Genomic DNA, 19,861 nt, shown 5'->3' on the forward strand with positions numbered 1-19,861 from the left:
GGATAATGAAAAGATGATTAGCAGTCGGGAGATGGACGCTCAGAGAGAGGCTGCTGAGAGACGCTCTGCGTGATGAGGGTCAAGAGAGTGCTGAAATCTCCACTCACAGACGGAGTGGCCTCCCTCCTCCATGGCTTCACTTGGAATAACAAGGAGCTGTTTCCTCATCTCTACTGAGAGGCGCGTCGCACGCTTCAGCTCTTTGAGATCAAAGACACATTATTTAATAAAAACCAAACGGTAACACAGAGGGTGAGAAATATTAGAAATACTACTGCTATTAGAAGTACAGTACTAGAAGTATTACTGCTATTAGAAGTACTAGAAGTACTACTTATATTAGAAGTACAAGAGTGCTGCGTTCACACTGACGGCCTTAGTTCTGCGTTCACACTGACAGCCTTAGTGCTGCGTTCACACTGACAGCTTTAGTGCTGCGTTCACACTGACAGCCTTAGTGCTGCGTTCACACTGACAGCCTTAGTGCTGCGTTCACACTGACAGCCTTAGTGCTGCGTTCACACTGACAGCCTTAGTGCTGCGTTCACACTGACAGCCTTAGTGCTGCGTTCACACTGACAGCCTTAGTTCTGCGTTCACACTGACAGCCTTAGTGCTGCGTTCACACTGACAGCCTTAGTGCTGCGTTCACACTGTAAGCCTTAGTGCTGCGTTCACACTGACAGCCTTAGTGCTGCGTTCACACTAACAGCCTCCTTAGTGCTGCGTTCACACTAACAGCCTTAGTGCTGCGTTCACACTAACAGCCTTAGTGCTGCGTTCACACTGACGGCCTTAGTTCTGCGTTCACACTGACAGCCTTAGTGCTGCGTTCACACTAACAGCCTCCTTAGTGCTGCGTTCACACTGACAGCCTTAGTTCTGCGTTCACACTAACAGCCTTAGTGCTGCGTTCACACTGACAGCCTTAGTGCTGCGTTCACACTAACAGCCTCCTTAGTGCTGCGTTCACACTGACAGCCTTAGTTCTGCGTTCACACTAACAGCCTTAGTGCTGCGTTCACACTGACAGCCTTAGTGCTGCGTTCACACTAACAGCCTCCTTAGTGCTGCGTTCACACTGACAGCCTTAGTGCTGCGTTCACACTGACAGCCTTAGTGCTGCGTTCACACTGACAGCCTCCTTAGTGCTGCGTTCACACTGACAGCCTCCTTAGTGCTGCGTTCACACTAACAGCCTCCTTAGTGCTGCGTTCACACTGACAGCCTTAGTGCTGCGTTCACACTAACAGCCTCCTTAGTGCTGCGTTCACACTGACAGCCTTAGTGCTGCGTTCACACTGACAGCCTTAGTGCTGCGTTCACACTAACAGCCTCCTTAGTGCTGCGTTCACACTGACAGCCTTAGTGCTGCGTTCACACTGCAAGGCCTTAGTGCTCAATCTGATGTATTGCTCAGAACAGATTTATTTAGTTTGGCGTGTGTGTGTATATAAAGTGTTGTGTGTGTGCATATAAGGTGTTGTGTGTGTGTGCATATAAGGTGTTGTGTGTGTGTGTATATAAGGTGTTGTGTGTGTGCATATAAGGTGTTGTGTGTGTGTGTGTGTATATAAGGTGTTGTGTGTGTGTGTGTGTGTATATAAGGTGTTGTGTGTGTGCATATAAGGTGTTGTGTGTGTGTGTGTGTATATAAGGTGTTGTGTGTGTATATAAGGTGTTGTGTGTGTGTGTGCATATAAGGTGTTGTGTGTGTGTGTATATAAGGTGTTGTGTGTGTATATAAGGTGTTGTGTGTGTATATAAGGTGTTGTGTGTGTGTGTATATAAGGTGTTGTGTGTGTGCATATAAGGTGTTGTGTGTGTGTATATAAGGTGTTGTGTGTGTATATAAGGTGTTGTGTGTGTGTATATAAGGTGTTGTGTGTGCATATAAGGTGTTGTGTGTGTGTATATAAGGTGTTGTGTGTGTATATAAGGTGTTGTGTGTGTGTGTGTATATATCAAGTTTCTCAAGTTTCTTTAATAGTTGTCATACAGAAGTACAGAATACTTTTATACAAAATGCTTCTTACTGTTACGCTCCAGAGACTGTGCAAGACAAGATAAGTATGAAATAAAATAACATAGTATAGCATGTAAATTAGAAGTAAAAAAATGAGGTCACAGTGTTCAGTATAGACATATGTACAATGTTCGATGCAGAGTAGACGTAACTGAGTTACCATATAATATACAATACTGTGTAGTGTACTAATATACAATACTATATAGTGCAAGGCAGAAATAGGATGAGGTGCAATTTAGGTACAATTTACAGTAGGTGTACGAGTTGTAGTGCAAATCCTTTATCAATAAATATAAAGTGCGTTTGTGTGTTCTAAAGTGTGGAGAGTGGGTGCTGCAGTGTGTTGTTTGTTTAAGTGAGTGTGTGCGTGCGTGTGGGTGTGTGTGCTGTGTGCATTTGATGGTTGTTGCATAGTGTTTATTGTTCGTTTAGCAGCCTGATGGCCTGGGGATAGAAGCTTCTTCTGAGTCTTTCTGTGCTCGCCTTAAGACTCCGGTATCGCTTGCCTGACCGCAGCAGTTCAAAGAGGCAGTTGTTCGGGTGGCTCGAGTCCTTAATAATTCTCTTAGCCTTCCCCTTGCACCGCTTGTTGTAAATGTTCTGGAGGGTGGGAAGCCCCCCTCCAATTGTGCGTTCGGCTGAACGTGTCACTCTTTGTAGTCTGCTACGGTCTTGTGCAGTGCTATTCCCAAACCAGGAGGTGATGTTGCCAGTCAGGATGCTCTCTATTGTACATGAGTAGAAGTTCCTAAGGATCTTCTGACTGACTTGGAACTTCCTTAGGCGCCTGAGGAAGTAGAGGCGTTGTCGTGCCTTCTTCACAACACTGTCAATGTGTGTGGTCCATGTCAAATCCTCGGATATGTGGGCTCCGAGGTACTTGAAACTGTTCACTCTCTCAACCGGTGCCCCGTCAATGCTGAGGGGGCTGTAGTCCTTGACCCCCGACCTCCTGAAGTCCACAATCATCTCTTTTGTTTTACTGACGTTCAGGGAGAGGCAGTTCTCCTGACACCACTGTGACAGGTTCTCTACCTCTTCCAGGTAGGCCCTTTCGTCGTTGGCAGAGATCAGGCCCACCACTACTGTGTCATCAGCAAATTTGATGATGGTGTTGTTGTTCCGCTGTGCCACGCAGTCATGTGTGTACAGGGAGTAGAGGAGGGGGCTCAGAACACAGCCCTGGGGGGCCCCTATGTTGAGCGTGATGGATGAGGAGGTGCAGTTGCCTGCTCTTACCACCTGGGGTCTGCCCGTCAGGAAGTCCAAGACCCACTGGCAGAGGTCATAGTTCAAGCCCAGGTCCCTGAGCTTGGCTATGAGTTTGGAGGGGACTATGGTATTGAATGCCGAGCTGTAGTCGATGAACAGCATTCTCACATAGTTCCCCTGCCTCTTGTCCAGGTGTGATGCTGCTGTGTGCAGCACATGGGCTATGGCGTCCTCCGTGGACCTGTTGGGGCGGTATGCAAATTGCAGAGGGTCCAGGTTGATGGGGAGGGAGGAACAGATGTAGCCCTTCACTAGCTTCTCAAAGCACTTCATGGCTATGGAGGTGAGGGCTACAGGGCGGTAGTCGTTGAGGCAAGCGGGCGTAGATTTTTTGGGTACAGGGATGATGGTGGACTTCTTCAGACAGGTGGGGATGACAGCCTGTTCCAAGGACAGGTTGAAGATGTCAGTGAATACCGGGGCCAGTTGGCGGGACAGACTTTTAGGACGCGGCGGGGGATGCCGTCCGGTCCTGCTGCCTTCCTGATATTCACTTTTTTAAAGATCCGTCTCACCTCATGCTCTGTTACCCTGAACACTGAGTCTCCATCAGCAGACCCCCCCCCCCCCCCCCCCCCCCCCCCCCATTGCCGTGGTTTGTAGGCTGGTGTTTTTATTCACAGCCTCAAACCTCGCATAGAAGGAATTGAGATCATTTGCTAAGGAGATGTCATTGTTCAGTTTGAGGGAGGTGCCTTTGTAATCTGTCATTGTTCTGAGGCCCTGCCACATATAAGGTGTTGTGTGTGTGTGTGTATATAAGGTGTTGTGTGTGTGTGTGTGTATATAAGGTGTTGTGTGTGTGTGTGTGTGTGTATATAAGGTGTTGTGTGCGTGTGTATGGTGTTGTGTGTGTGTATATAAGGTGTTGTATGTGTATATGGTGCTGTGTGTGAGTACTGTTGTAGTTCTGAGAGAATAGTACTGTTGTAGTTCTGAGAGAACAGCCGGATTCGATACCAATGTCTCACGTGTTGGTGACGAGAGCTTAGTCCGCTGCGCCACCCAGCCGTGTACTGTTGTAGTTCTGAGAGAATAGTACTGTTGTAGTTCTGAGAGAATAGTACTGTTGTAGTTCTGAGAGAATAGCTGTACAGTCTGTATGATGACAATAAATTCTAATCTAATCAACAAACTATGTTATATGAATCAATCATCATCACACAAAAAAAACACTACACATTTTCACACACACACACACACACACACACACACACACACACACACACACACACGCACGCAAACAGTTGGAGAGTAGCAGCCAGGCTTCCTGCTGTGTGTGCACGGTGTGACAACACGTCTATTTACAGAATACAAAAAGTATTCTGTACTTCTGTATGACAACTAATAAAGAAACTTGAGAATGCAGCAAGAGGATCATTTAATTAGAATCAATGAGAGCAGCTCCGTAACCATATTTATCGTAGGGCAAAATAACTGAGAGGGCATACATCACAGGTCGGCAATAGGCGGCCCGCGGGCCGAAATTGGCCCGCCAGCAATAATATCTGGCCCCTCAGATTATTATTATTATTATTATTATTATTTTGTATTATTATTATTTTTATTTTTTTATTCCGACCAACTAGGCTAGGCTATATGTTAGCTATAATGTCCAAATAGAGAAACTATCACCACCTAAAAAATGGTTATTATACTTTGTTTTATCCATGTTGAGAGTGAATAAGGTAGGCAGCGAGGTGCAATGTAGCGCTTGCTCAACATGAAAAAAGTCGGTGGACAGCGCCTGGTGCTGAAATAACAAACAAGCAGTGTGGTGTGAAATTAAAACACCAGTTCAGTAAGGCATACAAACTTTATCTTTACTTATATATGACTGATGGCACCACACATGTGAACAGTAACAATGCAATTAAACTGAAGTCAAATCAGAGCAAAAAAAGCTGAATCTGCTTCAAGAAAATGCGCTACATTAGGTATATAAGGAATTACAACAAGACATTTATTAACTAAATAAAAAATACAATTAGGCTTTTAACCCTCTAAAGCCGGGCGCAACACAAGACATGTTTTGTAAAACATTAAATATCTTTGGATTTGTTTGTGATAAAGACTTGCTTTATTGTATCGGAATCGATTGTCATCTAAAAATTGTGTGCATCTCTCAGAGAATGTGCGGATGTAAAGCATAGAATCTTGAAATATCTAGATTGGTTGTTTTCTATCCATTTATCATATATCTATGTCTGTCACGTGGACTGGGAGAAGCAATGGAAAATTCCTATTGTTTCTCAATAGTCCAGCCACAGAAAGGGCTGTCAGATAGACGGGCTGGTTGCGCGTAATGTAAGATAGACCGATAAGAGAGAGAGGCGCTTGTCTCTGGTTTTATAATAAAATGGCAAAAAGACAAAGGTATAATGTTCAGTGCAAATGTGTATGTCGTTTACAGTTTATTATGCCACCTATGCAGCTAGTTTATTTTGTCTCTCTCCCTCCCCCTCTCTCTCCCTGCCCCTCTTTCTCTCCCTCCCCCCTCTCTCCCCCTCTCCCTCCCCCCTCTCTCTCTCCCTCCCTCTCTCCTCTCTCCCGTCCCCCCTTTTTCTCTCCCTCCGCCCTCCCTCTCTCCTCTCTCCCTCCCCCCTCTTTCTCTCCCTCCCCCCTCCCTCTCTCTCTCCTCTCTCCCTCCCCCCTTCTCTCTCTCTCTCCCTCCCCCCCCTCTCTCTCTCTCCTCCCGTCTCCCCATGTCTCCCCCCGTCTAAATTAATTCAATACCATAGTCCCCTCCAAACTCATAGCCAAGCTCAGGGACCTGGGCTTGAACTATGACCTCTGCCAGTGGGTCTTGGACTTCCTGACGGGCAGCCCCCAGGTGGTAAGAGCCGGCAACTGCACCTCCTCATCCATCACGCTCAACATAGGGGCCCCCCAGGGCTGTGTTCTGAGCCCCCTCCTCTACTCCCTGTACACACATGACTGCGTAGCACAGCGGAACAACAACACCATCATCAAATTTGCTGATGACACAGTAGTGGTGGGCCTGATCTCTGCCAACGACGAAAGGGCCTACCTGGAAGAGGTAGAGAACCTGTCACAGTGGTGTCAGGAGAACTGCCTCTCCCTGAACGTCAGCAAAACAAAAGAGATGATTGTGGACTTCAGGAGGTCGGGGGTCAAGGACTACAGCCCCCTCAGCATCGACGGGGCACCGGTTGAGAGAGTGAACAGTTTCAAGTACCTCGGAGCCCACATATCCGAGGACTTGACATGGACCACACACATTGACAGTGTTGTGAAGAAGGCACGACAACGCCTCTACTTCCTCAGGCGCCTAAGGAAGTTCCAAGTCAGTCAGAAGATCCTTAGGAACTTCTACTCATGTACAATAGAGAGCATCCTGACCGGCAACATCACCTCCTGGTTTGGGAATAGCACTGCACAAGACCGTAGCAGACTACAAAGAGTGACACGTTCAGCCGAACGCACAATTGGAGGGGGGCTTCCCACCCTCCAAACATTTACAACAAGCGGTGCAAGGGGAAGGCTAAGAGAATTATTAAGGACCCGAGCCACCCGAACAACTGCCTCTTTGAACTGCTGCGGTCAGGCAAGCGATACCGGAGTCTTAAGGCGAGCACAGAAAGACTCAGAAGAAGCTTCTATCCCCAGGCCATCAGGCTGCTAAACGAACAATAAACACTATGCAACAACCATCAAATGCACACAGCACACACACCCACACGCACACACTCACTCAAACAAACAACACACTGCAGCACCCACTCTCCACACTTTAGATCACACAAACACACTTTACACTTTATATTTATTGATAAAGGATTTGCACTACAACTCGTACACCTACTGTGAATTAGGGCTGGGCGATATGACGATATTATATAAATATCGGGTACAGTTCATTAACGATACACTTTTTTAACGTATTGTGGATATCGTGATGTTTTGCCCAAGAGGATTGTGTCGCGTCAATCTGGTCCACACCCGTTCAAACTTTTGAACAACGCCGCCCCCACACACACTACTGCATCAAAGTTACTAATTATTATTAACAAAGGCATTCGTTTTGTGGCATTAACGTTATATAGTTAGTTACACGTTCAATAACATTAGCGTATTTACCCAAACATAGCAACGTCCGATGACGACATAGATAGCAAGCGTTACTGTTCATATCTCAGCCCGTGCGGAGTTGTGCATGCCCATTCTGCGGTCTGTTAATAAAGTTTTCAATCAGACAGATGTATGGAAAGGCTTTTATTATAACATTCGTTGCAATAAAATCATTATGGCTTGTTTAGTCATGCTGCGGTGCGCTGGTAATCACTCGTCTGCCACAGGGAGCTGTTGTTGTCGTTGAGCTGAGCTCAGCTCTCGTCAAAATCAATTGCGGAAGTAAAAAACGCATAGAGCTTGCCGATTGGTGCTAAGAACAGCAGGGCGGGTTCAATCGGTGTGACGTAATTGGCAGACTCGACTGTCAATCAAAATTATGCTGTTGCCGGCTGAATGATCGAATGAATGAAAACGTTATTAACGATTGCAGAATGGGTACAATACAGTACAGCTCAATACAACAACAGTGGACTGGGGGATGAAGACCAGAAAAAGACTTTCGGCTTTTTTACATAAGGGTCCTCCATTTTCAATTCATCAAAACATTTAGAGACATACAAATATACAGTAGTTTCATAAAAATGCTAAAATGCTATTTATTGATTGATTGATTGATTTAAAACTTTATTAACATATTGCAGAATGGGTACAGTACAGCTCAATACATACAATTGTTAAGGGGATGCAGACCAGAGAAAGTCTTTCGTCTTGTTTACATCAGGGTCCCCCATTTTCAATTAATCATATTTCATATCTAAATCATATAATATCTCATTACTAAATATATGCAATATATAATCTAATAATCCAATAATCTAAATCTAATATATAATATAAAAATGCTAAATGCATGGGTATTTTATTTAGTCTTTAATGTTAGCTTGCAAACTCAAATACTGTCTTGGTAAGCCTCATAATGAATTGTTTGGGGAAAAAAAGAAAAACATCGTGATGTGTATCGTGTATCGCCGAAAGGTCAGAAAATATCGTGATATCATATTTAGGCCATATCGCCCAGCCCTACTGTGAATTGTACCTAAATTGCACCTCGTCCCATTTCTGCCTTGCACTATATAGTATTGTATATTAGTACACTGCACAGTATTGTATATTGTATGGTAACTACGTCTATTCTGCATCGAACATTGTACATATGTCTAAACTGAACACTGTGACCTAATTTTTTTACTTCTAATTTTACTATGTTATTTTATTTCATACTTATCTTGTCTTGCACAGTCTCTGGAGCGTAACAGTAAGAAGCATTTTGTATAAAAGTATTCTGTACTTCTGTATGACAAATATTAAAGAAACTTGAGAAACTTGAACTTAATAAAGCACAGTGATGTATTAAACAGTGAGGGAAAGTGCATTTCAACAACGAAAAACACAGAAATCCTGAGTGCTGAACCTGAGTGCTGAGTGTGGAAGGCATAAAAAAAAGTCTTAAAGGAGATATATAATAGATGCGTTTTGCCTAGTCCTTGTGATTTGGCCGTCTGAACTGTTATTTAGGGGGTTAGTCCTTGTGATTTGGCCGTCTGAACTGTTATTTAGGGGGTTAGTCCTTGTGATTTTGCAGTCTGGACTGTTATTTAGGGTTAAGGTTAGTCCTTGTATGGATTTGACCGTCTGAACCGTTTAGGCGTTGGGGGGGGGGGGGGGGGGGGGCAGGGTTAGAAATTAAAAAAAAATTTCAAGGGCTTTTTTTGCCCCCCTTGATTGATTTTCGGGGGCTTTTTTTTGTATTTCGGGGGCACTGAATTTTTATGATAAACGGTAGGGGTGGGACGGTTCACAAAATGGACGGTTCGGTTCGTATCACGGTTTTGGGGTCACGGTTTTTCAGTTCGGTTCGATATACGTAAATTTTTATAAAAAAAAATGTAACACTCAAATCTAAACATGCTTCTCATTTATTAGAAAAAAAATAAAGTTTACAGTGTTACAGTGTTTACAGCCTTAAATAATGTTTGGCACACAAAGACCGAACTGACTGAAAAATATAGGCTACATTTGTAGTATTAACTTAGTGCAAATAAACAATATGCTCAGCCAGCACTAGACTTTCCTTTCTTTAATATAAACACAAAAAAACAATGTCAACCATGTTTAAATTCCCTGATTGTCAGTTCTTAATGAAAAGATTCGTGTTCTGCTTGAAATTATTATGTATCTGTCTACATTTATTTAGACTAACATTATTTAAATATTGAGTGCAACTGTGGTGGATTACGTAATTCGGTGAGTTGGAACTATCTATGGGTTGGCGCCGGGTCCCCACGGACATTTTAGTGTCACGCACCTTCAGCTCAGGCAATGTTATTATCAGCTCCGGTAGCTCCGGTAACGTTAGGAGGTGATGGCATGCAGTGGGAAAGCGGCAATAGTCCCGGTTGGAGTTAGTAAAACACAGTTGTATGTTAGCCTTCTTGGATGTTGAATAAACGCCTATCATTGTCTTTAAACACCCGCCTCTCAGACTCCCATTTCCTCCTCTGCTAGCTAGTAGCTACGGTAACATTTCGTTGACTGTATTACCTCGCGGGCTGATTCTATAGTTAAAACGTGCGTCGTGTTGTACAAACTGCTAACGCTATGGCAAGATGTGTGTATGCCTATGTAATGTTAATGGCTATGTTTTTAAAGTAATGAAGATTGATTTAGATTGTGCTTGCCATTTGTACACAAACTGACTAGCACCTGGCTCAGCTGCAGTGCTGCCAGCAGCAGCCAGTGCTCACCTCCGCCAAATGAATTTTTTTTTATTTGCGCGTCATCTGAACCGTACGATACACAGACGCGCCATTACCGGATAAATATATATATATAATTAGTAAACTGTCGGGGGCATTTTGTGCCCCCCTTAACTGATTTTCGAGGGCATTTTGTCCATTTTCAAGGGCATTATGCCCCAAGCCCCCGTTAATTTCGAACCCTGGGGGGGGGGGGGGGGGGGGGGGGGGGGGGATTACATACGTACTCCTTGCCGTCTGGCCAGGGTTATCAAGTCTTCAGATTAACAAGTCTAAACAAGCTGTTCAGAATCATTGCCCTTGGTGATGTCACAAGGGTCGTCACAGTATTGTACTGTGTGGGGTAGCCAGGCAAGGAAGGTGGAAGGAAGATTTAGACGGGACAATTAAGTGCACGTTTAATTTAGTGTAATATTAATTTAGTGGGTGATCCAAAAAATTCAAGAAAGTCATATGCAAATTGTTGAAAAGATACACAACGCGTCACCTTTAAAACAGCAGCCGAGCGATGACTCAGAGCAGCCGGACGTAACGGATGCTCCACGGGGGGCGACAGTGGCTCGGGAGGTAGAGCAGTCGTCTCGTCTGGCAATCCATAGGTTCCCGGTTCGATTCCCGCTCCTCCCGGGCAGCGTGTCGATGTGTCCTTGAGCAAGACACTTAACTACCTAATTGCTCTCGATGAGCAGGTTGGCACCTTGCATGGTCGCCTCCGCCGTCGGTGTGTCAATGTGTGAGTGAATGTGTGAGTGAATGGGTAAAATGTGAGTAACAAATTGTAAAGCGCTTTGGATAAAAGCGCTATATAAAAAAGCAGCCATTTACCATTTACCATGACGCAGGGCGGCAGGGGAGGTGAGCGGCAGGTCTGGGATCAGCGGAGTGGGGAACAGACGCCTACAGTCCTCCAGCACTAAATATACACGAGCTTCCCGACAGCTACTTTGCTCCGGTTGCGTTAAGGCTCTATGGGGAGCGTTTGGGAGCAAGTGACTTTATAATGACCGCTAGCACTGAGTCTCTGGCAAGCTGGGACACACAATATGTCTTTATGTAATGCTTTTTTCCCCATCTAAAGTATTTTTATCAGCGGATGCTGTTGCCAAAATAAATCTTTCTCCAAGGATTAATAAAGACCGACTTCACACGATTTTACTAATTAATTTGTCCCTGATTTGATTTCGACTTCAATTTGTTCCGCCTCGTTTTCTCTCCGCAGTCGAGGCTCCTCCTCACAGAGCTGAAGGGAGGAGGGGACGTAAGCACTGTGTCAGCAAGTCAGAACCAAGACCGTATTCTTGCCATTAAAACAAAATTAAAACTAAATCAACTATTTCAGTTCGGAGGAGAAAGTGGCAGGTTGGTTGAGAGAGTACATACGACACGGGAAATGTGTGTATTATCTCCAATGGGATGAATGTTCAATGAGAATACGTTTTTTTTTTTTTTTTATCTTTATAGTTTGTGCTTTTAGAGTTTTGTTTTTATAGCTATTACTGGCTGATGCCTCTGTCCTGGACGTATATGTGGGCATTTCATTGGTGAGTCTAGGAATGTAACCTGTTCTCCGATTGGTCTGTTGTCAATTCGGGGGCCATTTTCCCTGTGGAGGCCATTTTCCCTGTGGAGTATTTAAGCTCCATTGTTCTTTCTTTGTCATATGACCCTGATAAAGGCATGTTGCCGAAACGCCTTGGTTTTAAATTGCACGAATAAAGAGCATTACATTTAGAACGGCCTCCAAAAGAGTTGCTGAATTCTTCCCCCTTATTATCTCAGATATCAAACCTGCATGCGTTTACAGAAACACAGGACGGGCCAAGGGTCTAGGCATGAGCCTGGCACGCGGCCAGGGAGCGTGGGTGACTTAAGGCTCTGGAGACGGGTTTGGAAGAGTGGCGGATCGCCCTGGCAAAGTGTGCAGGTGGACGCAGCCAAGTCAAGGGTTTTAGGGATTAGGTTTTGGACCAAAGCCGAGGGATGCGGACGTCCTTGCCAAGAGAGAAAGTGGACCCAGCCAAAGGAGCGTAGACAGCCCTGGGCGGGTGCCGAGAAGTGGGGCAGACCAGGTGCCACGGCGCCGGACGGATTTAAACGGCACCTTGGGAGTTAGAGAGTCAGCGGCTGCAGAGTTCTGCCTCGTCTCCTTCAACAGAAACCCTCTACGAATTAAAGCACAAGTTCCCCAAAGTCCGTCAGGAGATTGTGACAACCCCATCCCTCTCCTACAGGTTGACTAAGGGATATACCTGGATATCTCAATTAACATGTGTGTCATTCACAGCCTGGCAATCAGACACACCTATTCAGTCACACCAGGAGGAGGAGTCACACCTGTGTAAAAGGACTGGCTTGTTTCTCATCTTATCACTTACACACACCACACACTGACTCATCCATGCACTCACTACATTACTGATATTACTGATCCACTCACTTTAATTCCTTAGTTGTAAATAGTTTTATAGCTTAATTAAATAACTTTTCTTTAAAATCCTCAAGTACTTGTGTGGTCTCCCTTATTTTGTCTGAGCATGGTTCATGACAAAATACCTGGGGTGACAGTCGTCTGGTCATCCAGAGGTTCCCGGTTCGATTCCCACTCCTCCCGGGCAGCATGTCAAAGTGTCCTTGAGCAAGACACTTAACCCCTAACTGCTCCTGATGAGCAGGTTGGGCACCTTGCACGGTCGCCTCCGCCATCGGTGTGTGAATGTGTGAGATGTGAGGAACAAAATTGTAAAGCGCTTTGGATAAAAGCTGTTATATAAATCATGCACCATTTATCAATTACAGTCTGTAGACTATAATAATGTCCGAGGTGTTATCCTCCTCCGTGTCCGAGGCGTTATCCCCCACAAGACATTATCTCCGCCTCCGTCCCTTGTTTTTATTCCCACATGTTTCTCCCCGAGTGCCGATTGCCAACCATCCCTTGTAAAAAAAAGCTTTTGAAAGCCCTCGACCGGAAAATGTTCATCTGCATTTTGCATATCAAAACGTGTTCCTAATCGACACAACCACAGCGAGACATGCCGCGTCTCAATCTCCCACGTAACTGCTTCCAATTTCATGCCATGCGCCCATTTTCATCATCGCAGGAGGTGGGCAGAGTGATTATCATCCTCATCCGTTCCTTTTCCAAAGAGCGGACGATGAAGATCGAGGTGGAATGAGAAAGATGTGGTCCCTGCGTTTGACCGTGTGACGGGTCAGAACGGGCCGCTGGGCTCGCGTGCCGGACCAGAACCTGCTACACTGGACTGCATTCACTTGACTCCCTATCCACTTTTAAGGAACAGTTGAAAACGTTTTTATTCAGACAGGCTTTTAATTAATTTAAATTAATTCCTGGTTGTATACTTTGTTTATTTATTTATAATTGTTGTTTTCAAGTTTCAAGTTTCAAGTTTCTTTAATAGTTGTCATACAGAAGTACAGAATACTTTTATACAAAATGCTTCTTACTGTTGCGCTCCAGAGACTGTGCAAGACAAGATAAGTATGAAATAAAATAACATAGTAAAATTAGAAGTAAAAAAATTAGGTCACAGTGTTCAGTTTAGACATATGTACAATGTTCGATGCAGAATAGACATAGTTACCATACAATATACAATACTGTGCAGTGTACTAATATACAATACTATATAGTGCAAGGCAGAAATGGAGAAATGGGACGAGGTGCAATTTAGGTACAATTCACAGTAGGTGTACGAGTTGTAGTGCAAATCCTTTATCAATAAATATAAAGTGTAAGTGTGTTTGTGTGATCTGTGATTTTGTTTTTAGGACTGACATTTATGTTGCACTCATAGTTAGTTAGTTAATTTACTTATGTTATGCCTATGCTTACGTTGTGTCAGAATTGTTTTATGTGTAGTGCGTTCATCTCTATGTAACTGTTGCTATATGTTCTACTTCTGTGAAGCACTTTGTGATTTTATCTGTGAAAGGTGCTATACAAATAAAGTTGACTTACTTTGAGTACCCTGCACTGGGAGCTCAGAACAAAGACGCTTCTCAAATATGAGGCTTAAATCAGCTACGGGCTAATTACCAAAGACAAACAAGGACAAACACGGTGGAGGGAGAACATGTATAACGGCCCGGTATGGCTCGCGTACGCCTCGAAAAATACAGCAATCAACTCAAGAGAGGCAGCAACACGTAATCCATTACTCAAACATGAAGAGCTTACGGTGAAATAGCCTCACACTTCATAGAATAACAGTAAGAGCATGTCTTCAATCACTAACGCTGAAGGACAGGGTGTGCCTTTGAAATACACAAACACACACACCATGCCATTCAGTAGAAAAGAGAGGAAAGGCCGAGGGACAGTCCGTGTGGAGGCTCCCCCGGTCCGAGGGCTCTCGATGGGCTCTTGACCTCGCCGACGGCGGTGGAGGCAGGAAGATGCCGCGGGTCTCCGAGACCACTGGACCCGGACACATTTAACGGCAGCTGCTGCTCACGCCTGCTGCTCCTGGACGGAATCACGCGGCCCCCCCGCGCGGACGCACGTAATGAGGGCTGGAGGGCTAGGGCTAGGCCGCATACATCGTTAAATGCCTGCTTTTATTTGTTTATTTAACAGGGACAACAACGCATGATAAATATATTGCACAGGTTGTAGCTAGAAGTGTCATCAGTAGTCCCTGGAGCGAGAGTAGGTAGTTAGCATAATGAGGCAAGAGACGCAGGTAATAACAACACGTCTGGTTCATGAATTAACAGAATATCATCTGAGGGGCTGCTTCTACTGAAGTCTGATGTGGACTAATGAAATACCGTAATTCCTCTAATAGTAACCCCGGCTTGTATTTGTTTCAACTGTAGCGGATACCAGGCTTGTATTAGGAGGAGGCATGTATAAGAGAGAGGCCTATATTTCTAATTTTCAAACAGATCATAATGAATAAATCAACATTTTGTGTCAGTTTGAACCCAGTAAAATGTACTGGGTTCATTTATTGAAACCAAGTACTGTATGAAATACGGTAGTAAACAGTGCAATTACAGGTGGTCAAAAAAAGTTAAATAAAGTAAAATAGTGCAATCACAATACTGGTATAATAATAATAACTTCGTTTTATACAATTCTGAGGTAGGCTTACAGTCTTGGTAAACATTAACACCATACCATTATATGGTATTTACTGCACAGCCAGGCCAGCATATAACAACAATAACAAAATATACCCGGCTTGTATTAGGAGGCCGGCTTATAATTGCTTAGCTCAAGCGCGCACCCGGTCATTAATAGAGACCCGGTTTTTAATTGAATACCGGTTACTATTAGAGGAATTACGGTACCCGTCTATTTCTTTACACCCGAGGACAAGATTAGCTGCTTCTTCACACCCTGAAGCCTGAGGTGGACTGATGAAGCATAAAATAGATATAAATCTCTGTACTGAAGTTGTATTTCTCTCCGTTTGCCTCTTGGACTCTTGGAAACGCAGCCTGTTGCTAGGGTTGGGTACCGTTCACATTTTGAACCGATACCGGTAGCCAACGGTACCTTTTTTCTGTACTTTAGTCTCTAAAAATGTAATCTACCTACCTGAGTTGTAGAAAATGTGTCCAAACTGCAAATTAATTATTATCATTATTATTTATTTAGAACAATGTTAATATATATATTAGAGGTGGGCATATATAATTTTTTTTAATCTAGATTAATCTATCTGCAATCCTGGATTTAATCTAGATTAAAATGGCTCAAAAAAAAAAAAAAAAAAACTGCCGAAGGCATTCAAAATATGTGTGTTCTACCCAAATAGTGACCAGAAGTAAGTCCTTACTTTTTCTTTCCTCCTTATGTTTCTCAGGCCAGGTGGCCCATTACACCATGAGCCCATCTCCCGTTTCCAAAATGCATTACAGACTGTTTGAAAAAGCTGTTTTGCTATGATAATTGGTAATGAAATATCAAAATAATGTTCAATAAGATGTACTTGTGTTTAATAAGTTGTTTTATTCAGAAGTTAACACAAATAAATAATATTACCAGTACAGTACAGTATCTAGCACACTCTCAGGAGCAAAACAGAAAGAATCATTTCAAACTTGAACTATGTGACATGGCTTGAATCAACTGCTCCAGTGGAGTTGCTCAGTGGTCAATGGTGTCAACTGTGGTTGTACTGGGCAGCTCCCAGGTGTGAATGGAACTGTGTGAATGTGAAGCAGGGCGTTCCTGAAAAAGAGCATCTGTGCTCAGCGAACCTACCCTGGGTAAATAAAGGTTAAAAAAAAAAAAAAAAATGTAGATTAATGCGTTAATTATATTATCGCGCGATACTAGTATAGCGTTAACGCAGCACGTTAACGGCCCAGCTCTAATATATATATAATATTGCAGTGAGCGCTGTCTGCATCTAGCTTTGTAAAGTGTAACCACACTTGCAACCGTTTTCAGCTTGCCATTGCCCCGACTGCTTTGTTGTTGTTGAATCAAGTCAAATCCTAGGTACGCGTGTATTGTGCGCATGAACGTGCGGCACACTTCATAGGTTTCGTTTCGCGGTAAACGTTGACGTCATCGGATCTTTTTTTTACAGTACCGAAATCTGGCACCGGTGGATCTCACGTGAATCGGTACTTGGTACCCTTAAAAGTACCGGATTCGGTACCCATCCCTACCTGTCGCACGCATCTCAACACAACTGGCTGTGTGATTAGTATTTAATGAATTCATGTGAATGTGCCGTTTTAATCTCTTGTTTGCATCTTGGACACGAGGGAGACGGGGTGTCACTGTTGTTTCAGCTAATAGGGTTCCACTGTTTACCAACCGTTACAGACTGGGTGTAATGAGGAGCACTAGAGCTGGCACTCGTTTTTTCTTTGAACAAAAGCAAAGTGATATGGAATCTCTATAACGGTAAATGGCAGCTTTTATCCAAAGTGCTTTACAGTTTTGTTCCTCACATTCACCCAGCGATGGCGGAGGCTCATCCTTCCCACACGTTGCCTGGGAGGAACGTCACAAACGGCACTACCTCCTGAGTCACTGTCACCCCATCCATGTCTACCCATCCATCCATCCATCCATCCATCCATCTGGAACCTGAGTTATATGTGGATCCAGGGAATGAGAGTGGACTCACTGGGATCATCCAGTTGGCCAGGTCTCCGTTCTTGGACACCTGCATGGCTCCCAGCATCGTCAGGTTGATGTGACCTCTGAGGAAAACAGAGGCAGAGACACCCGTCAGCGAATCAACCACTCCATCATCATCATCATCAGAGGTTTGTTTTTGATATACCGTATTACTGAGCAGAGGAACAGGGATATTGAGCAGAGGAATGGCAAATGGTAAATGGCTGCTTTTTTATATAGCAGCTTTTATCCAAAGCGCTTTACAATGTTACTCACATTTTACCCATTCACTCACACATTCACACACCGACGGCGGAGGCAACCATGCAAGGTGCCAACCTGCTCATCGGGAGCAATTAGGGGTTAAGTGTCTTGCTCAAGGACACATCGACACGCTGCCCGGGGAGGAGCGGGAATCGTACCGGGAACCTCCGGATTGCCAGACGACTGCTCTACCTCCCGAGCCACTGTCGCCCCCCCAGAGGAAGAGGGATATTGAGCAGAGGTGCGCGTGTAAATGGCTAATGAACACAATTCAGAGGACAGCTGTTGTTTATTTCATTAACCCTTTCACTGCTACACAACGGCATCCACGGAGCTAATGATGGGGCATCGCCGTCGGTTGTGTGATAGTAAAGGGCTAACCTTCTGTATTGTCACAGTGAAAGGGTTGACCGGCTGCCGTGTGGCAGTGAAAGGGTTAACTTGGATTTACGAGCCAGCCCTGACTGAGCATCTGTCTTGGTTATAAAAGTCGACGTGCTCTTCTTCCGCGACAAGGTGCCGATTTTACAACGTTCACAGAGAATGAGTACATTTTGTTACACGGCCAATAAATTATTGTCGTAAATTTCTTCAGGCAGGAGTTCAACCATTTGAACTTTTATGACAATAAAAACATCAAAACGCCATCCGTCTTCCCCTCTCCCCCATTCTCTGGTGGTGCCAGGGGAATACCAAGCAGAGGAGGTGCCAGGGGAATACCAAGCAGAGGAGGTGCCAGGGGAATACCAAGCAGAGGAGGTGCCAGGGGAATACCAAGCAGAGGAGGTGCCAGGGGAATACCAAGCAGAAGAGGAGGAGGTGTCAGGGGAATACCAAGCAGAGGAGGAGGAGGTGTCAGGGGAATACCAAGCAGAGGACGAGGTGCCAGGGGAATACCAAGCAGAGGAGGATGAGGTGCCAGGGGAATACCAAGCAGAGGAGGACGAGGTGCCAGGGGAATACCAAGCAGAGGAGGAGGTGCCAGGGGAATACCAAGCAGAGGAGGAGGTGCCAGGGGAATACCAAGCAGAGGAGGTGCCAGGGGAATACCAAGCAGAGGAGGAGGAGGTATCAGGGGAATACCAAGCAGAGGAGGAGGTGCCAGGGGAATACCAAGCAGAGGACGAGGTGCCAGGGGAATACCAAGCAGAGGACAAGGTGCCAGGGGAATACCAAGCAGAGGAGGACGAGGTGCCAGGGGAATACCAAGCAGAGGAGGACGAGGTGCCAGGGGAATACCAAGCAGAGGAGGAGGATGTGTCAGGGGAATACCAAGCAGAGGAGGAGGAGGTGTCAGGGGAATACCAAGCAGAGGAGGATGATGTGTCAGGGGAATACCAAGCAGAGGAGGAGGTGCCAGGGGAATACCAAGCAGAGGAGGATGATGTGTCAGGGGAATACCAAGCAGAGGAGGAGGACGATGTGTCAGGGGAATACCAAGCAGAGGAGGACGAGGTGCCAGGGGAATACCAAGCAGAGGAGGAGGAGGTGCCAGGGGAATACCAAGCAGAGGAGGATGATGTGTCAGGGGAATACCAAGCAGAGGAGGAGGAGGTGTCAGGGGAATACCAAGCAGAGGAGGACGAGGTGCCAGGGGAATACCAAGCAGAGGAGGAGGAGGTGCCAGGGGAATACCAAGCAGAGGAGGAGGAGGTGCCAGGGGAATACCAAGCAGAGGACGAGGTGCCAGGGGAATACCAAGCAGAGGAGGATGAGGTGCCAGGGGAATACCAAGCAGAGGAGGTGCCAGGGGAATACCAAGCAGAGGAGGTGTCAGGGGAATACCAAGCAGAGGAGGTGGTGCCAGGGGAATACCAAGCAGAGGACGAGGTGCCAGGGGAATACCAAGCAGAGGAGGAGGTGCCAGGGGAATACCAAGCAGAGGAGGACGAGGTGCCAGGGGAATACCAAGCAGAGGACGAGGTGCCAGGGGAATACCAAGCAGAGGACGAGGTGCCAGGGGAATACCAAGCAGAGGACGAGGTGCCAGGAGAATACCAAGCAGAGGAGGAGTCAGGGGAATACCAAGCAGAGGAAGATGAGGTGCCAGGGGAATACCAAGCAGAGGAGGAGTCAGGGGAATACCAAGCAGAGGAGGAGCTGTCAGGGGAATACCAAGCAGAGGAGGAGTCAGGGGAATACCAAGCAGAGGAGGAGGTGCCAGGGGAATACCAAGCAGAGGAGGTGTCAGGGGAATACCAAGCAGAAGAGGACGAGGTGCCAGGGGAATACCAAGCAGAGGAGGAGTCAGGGGAATACCAAGCAGAGGAGGAGCTGTCAGGGGAATACCAAGCAGAGGAGGACGAGGTGCCAGGGGAATACCAAGCAGAGGAG

General features: G+C 45.4%; 1 protein-coding gene across 1 annotated transcript in view; it reads right to left on the minus strand.

Moving 5' to 3' along the window:
• Positions 1-19,861, minus strand: part of oxct1a (3-oxoacid CoA transferase 1a) — a 332,821-nt gene that overhangs the window by 110,522 nt on the left and 202,438 nt on the right. The window contains exon 13 of the mRNA XM_084322619.1: positions 17,271-17,346. Within this exon, the coding sequence (XP_084178745.1) occupies positions 17,271-17,346 (76 nt within the window). The remainder of the gene's footprint in view (positions 1-17,270; positions 17,347-19,861) is intronic.

Source organism: Notolepis coatsorum, assembly GCF_963971535.1.
Source record: "Notolepis coatsorum genome assembly, chromosome: 10".
Classification (NCBI taxonomy): Eukaryota; Metazoa; Chordata; class Actinopteri; order Aulopiformes; family Paralepididae; genus Notolepis; species Notolepis coatsorum.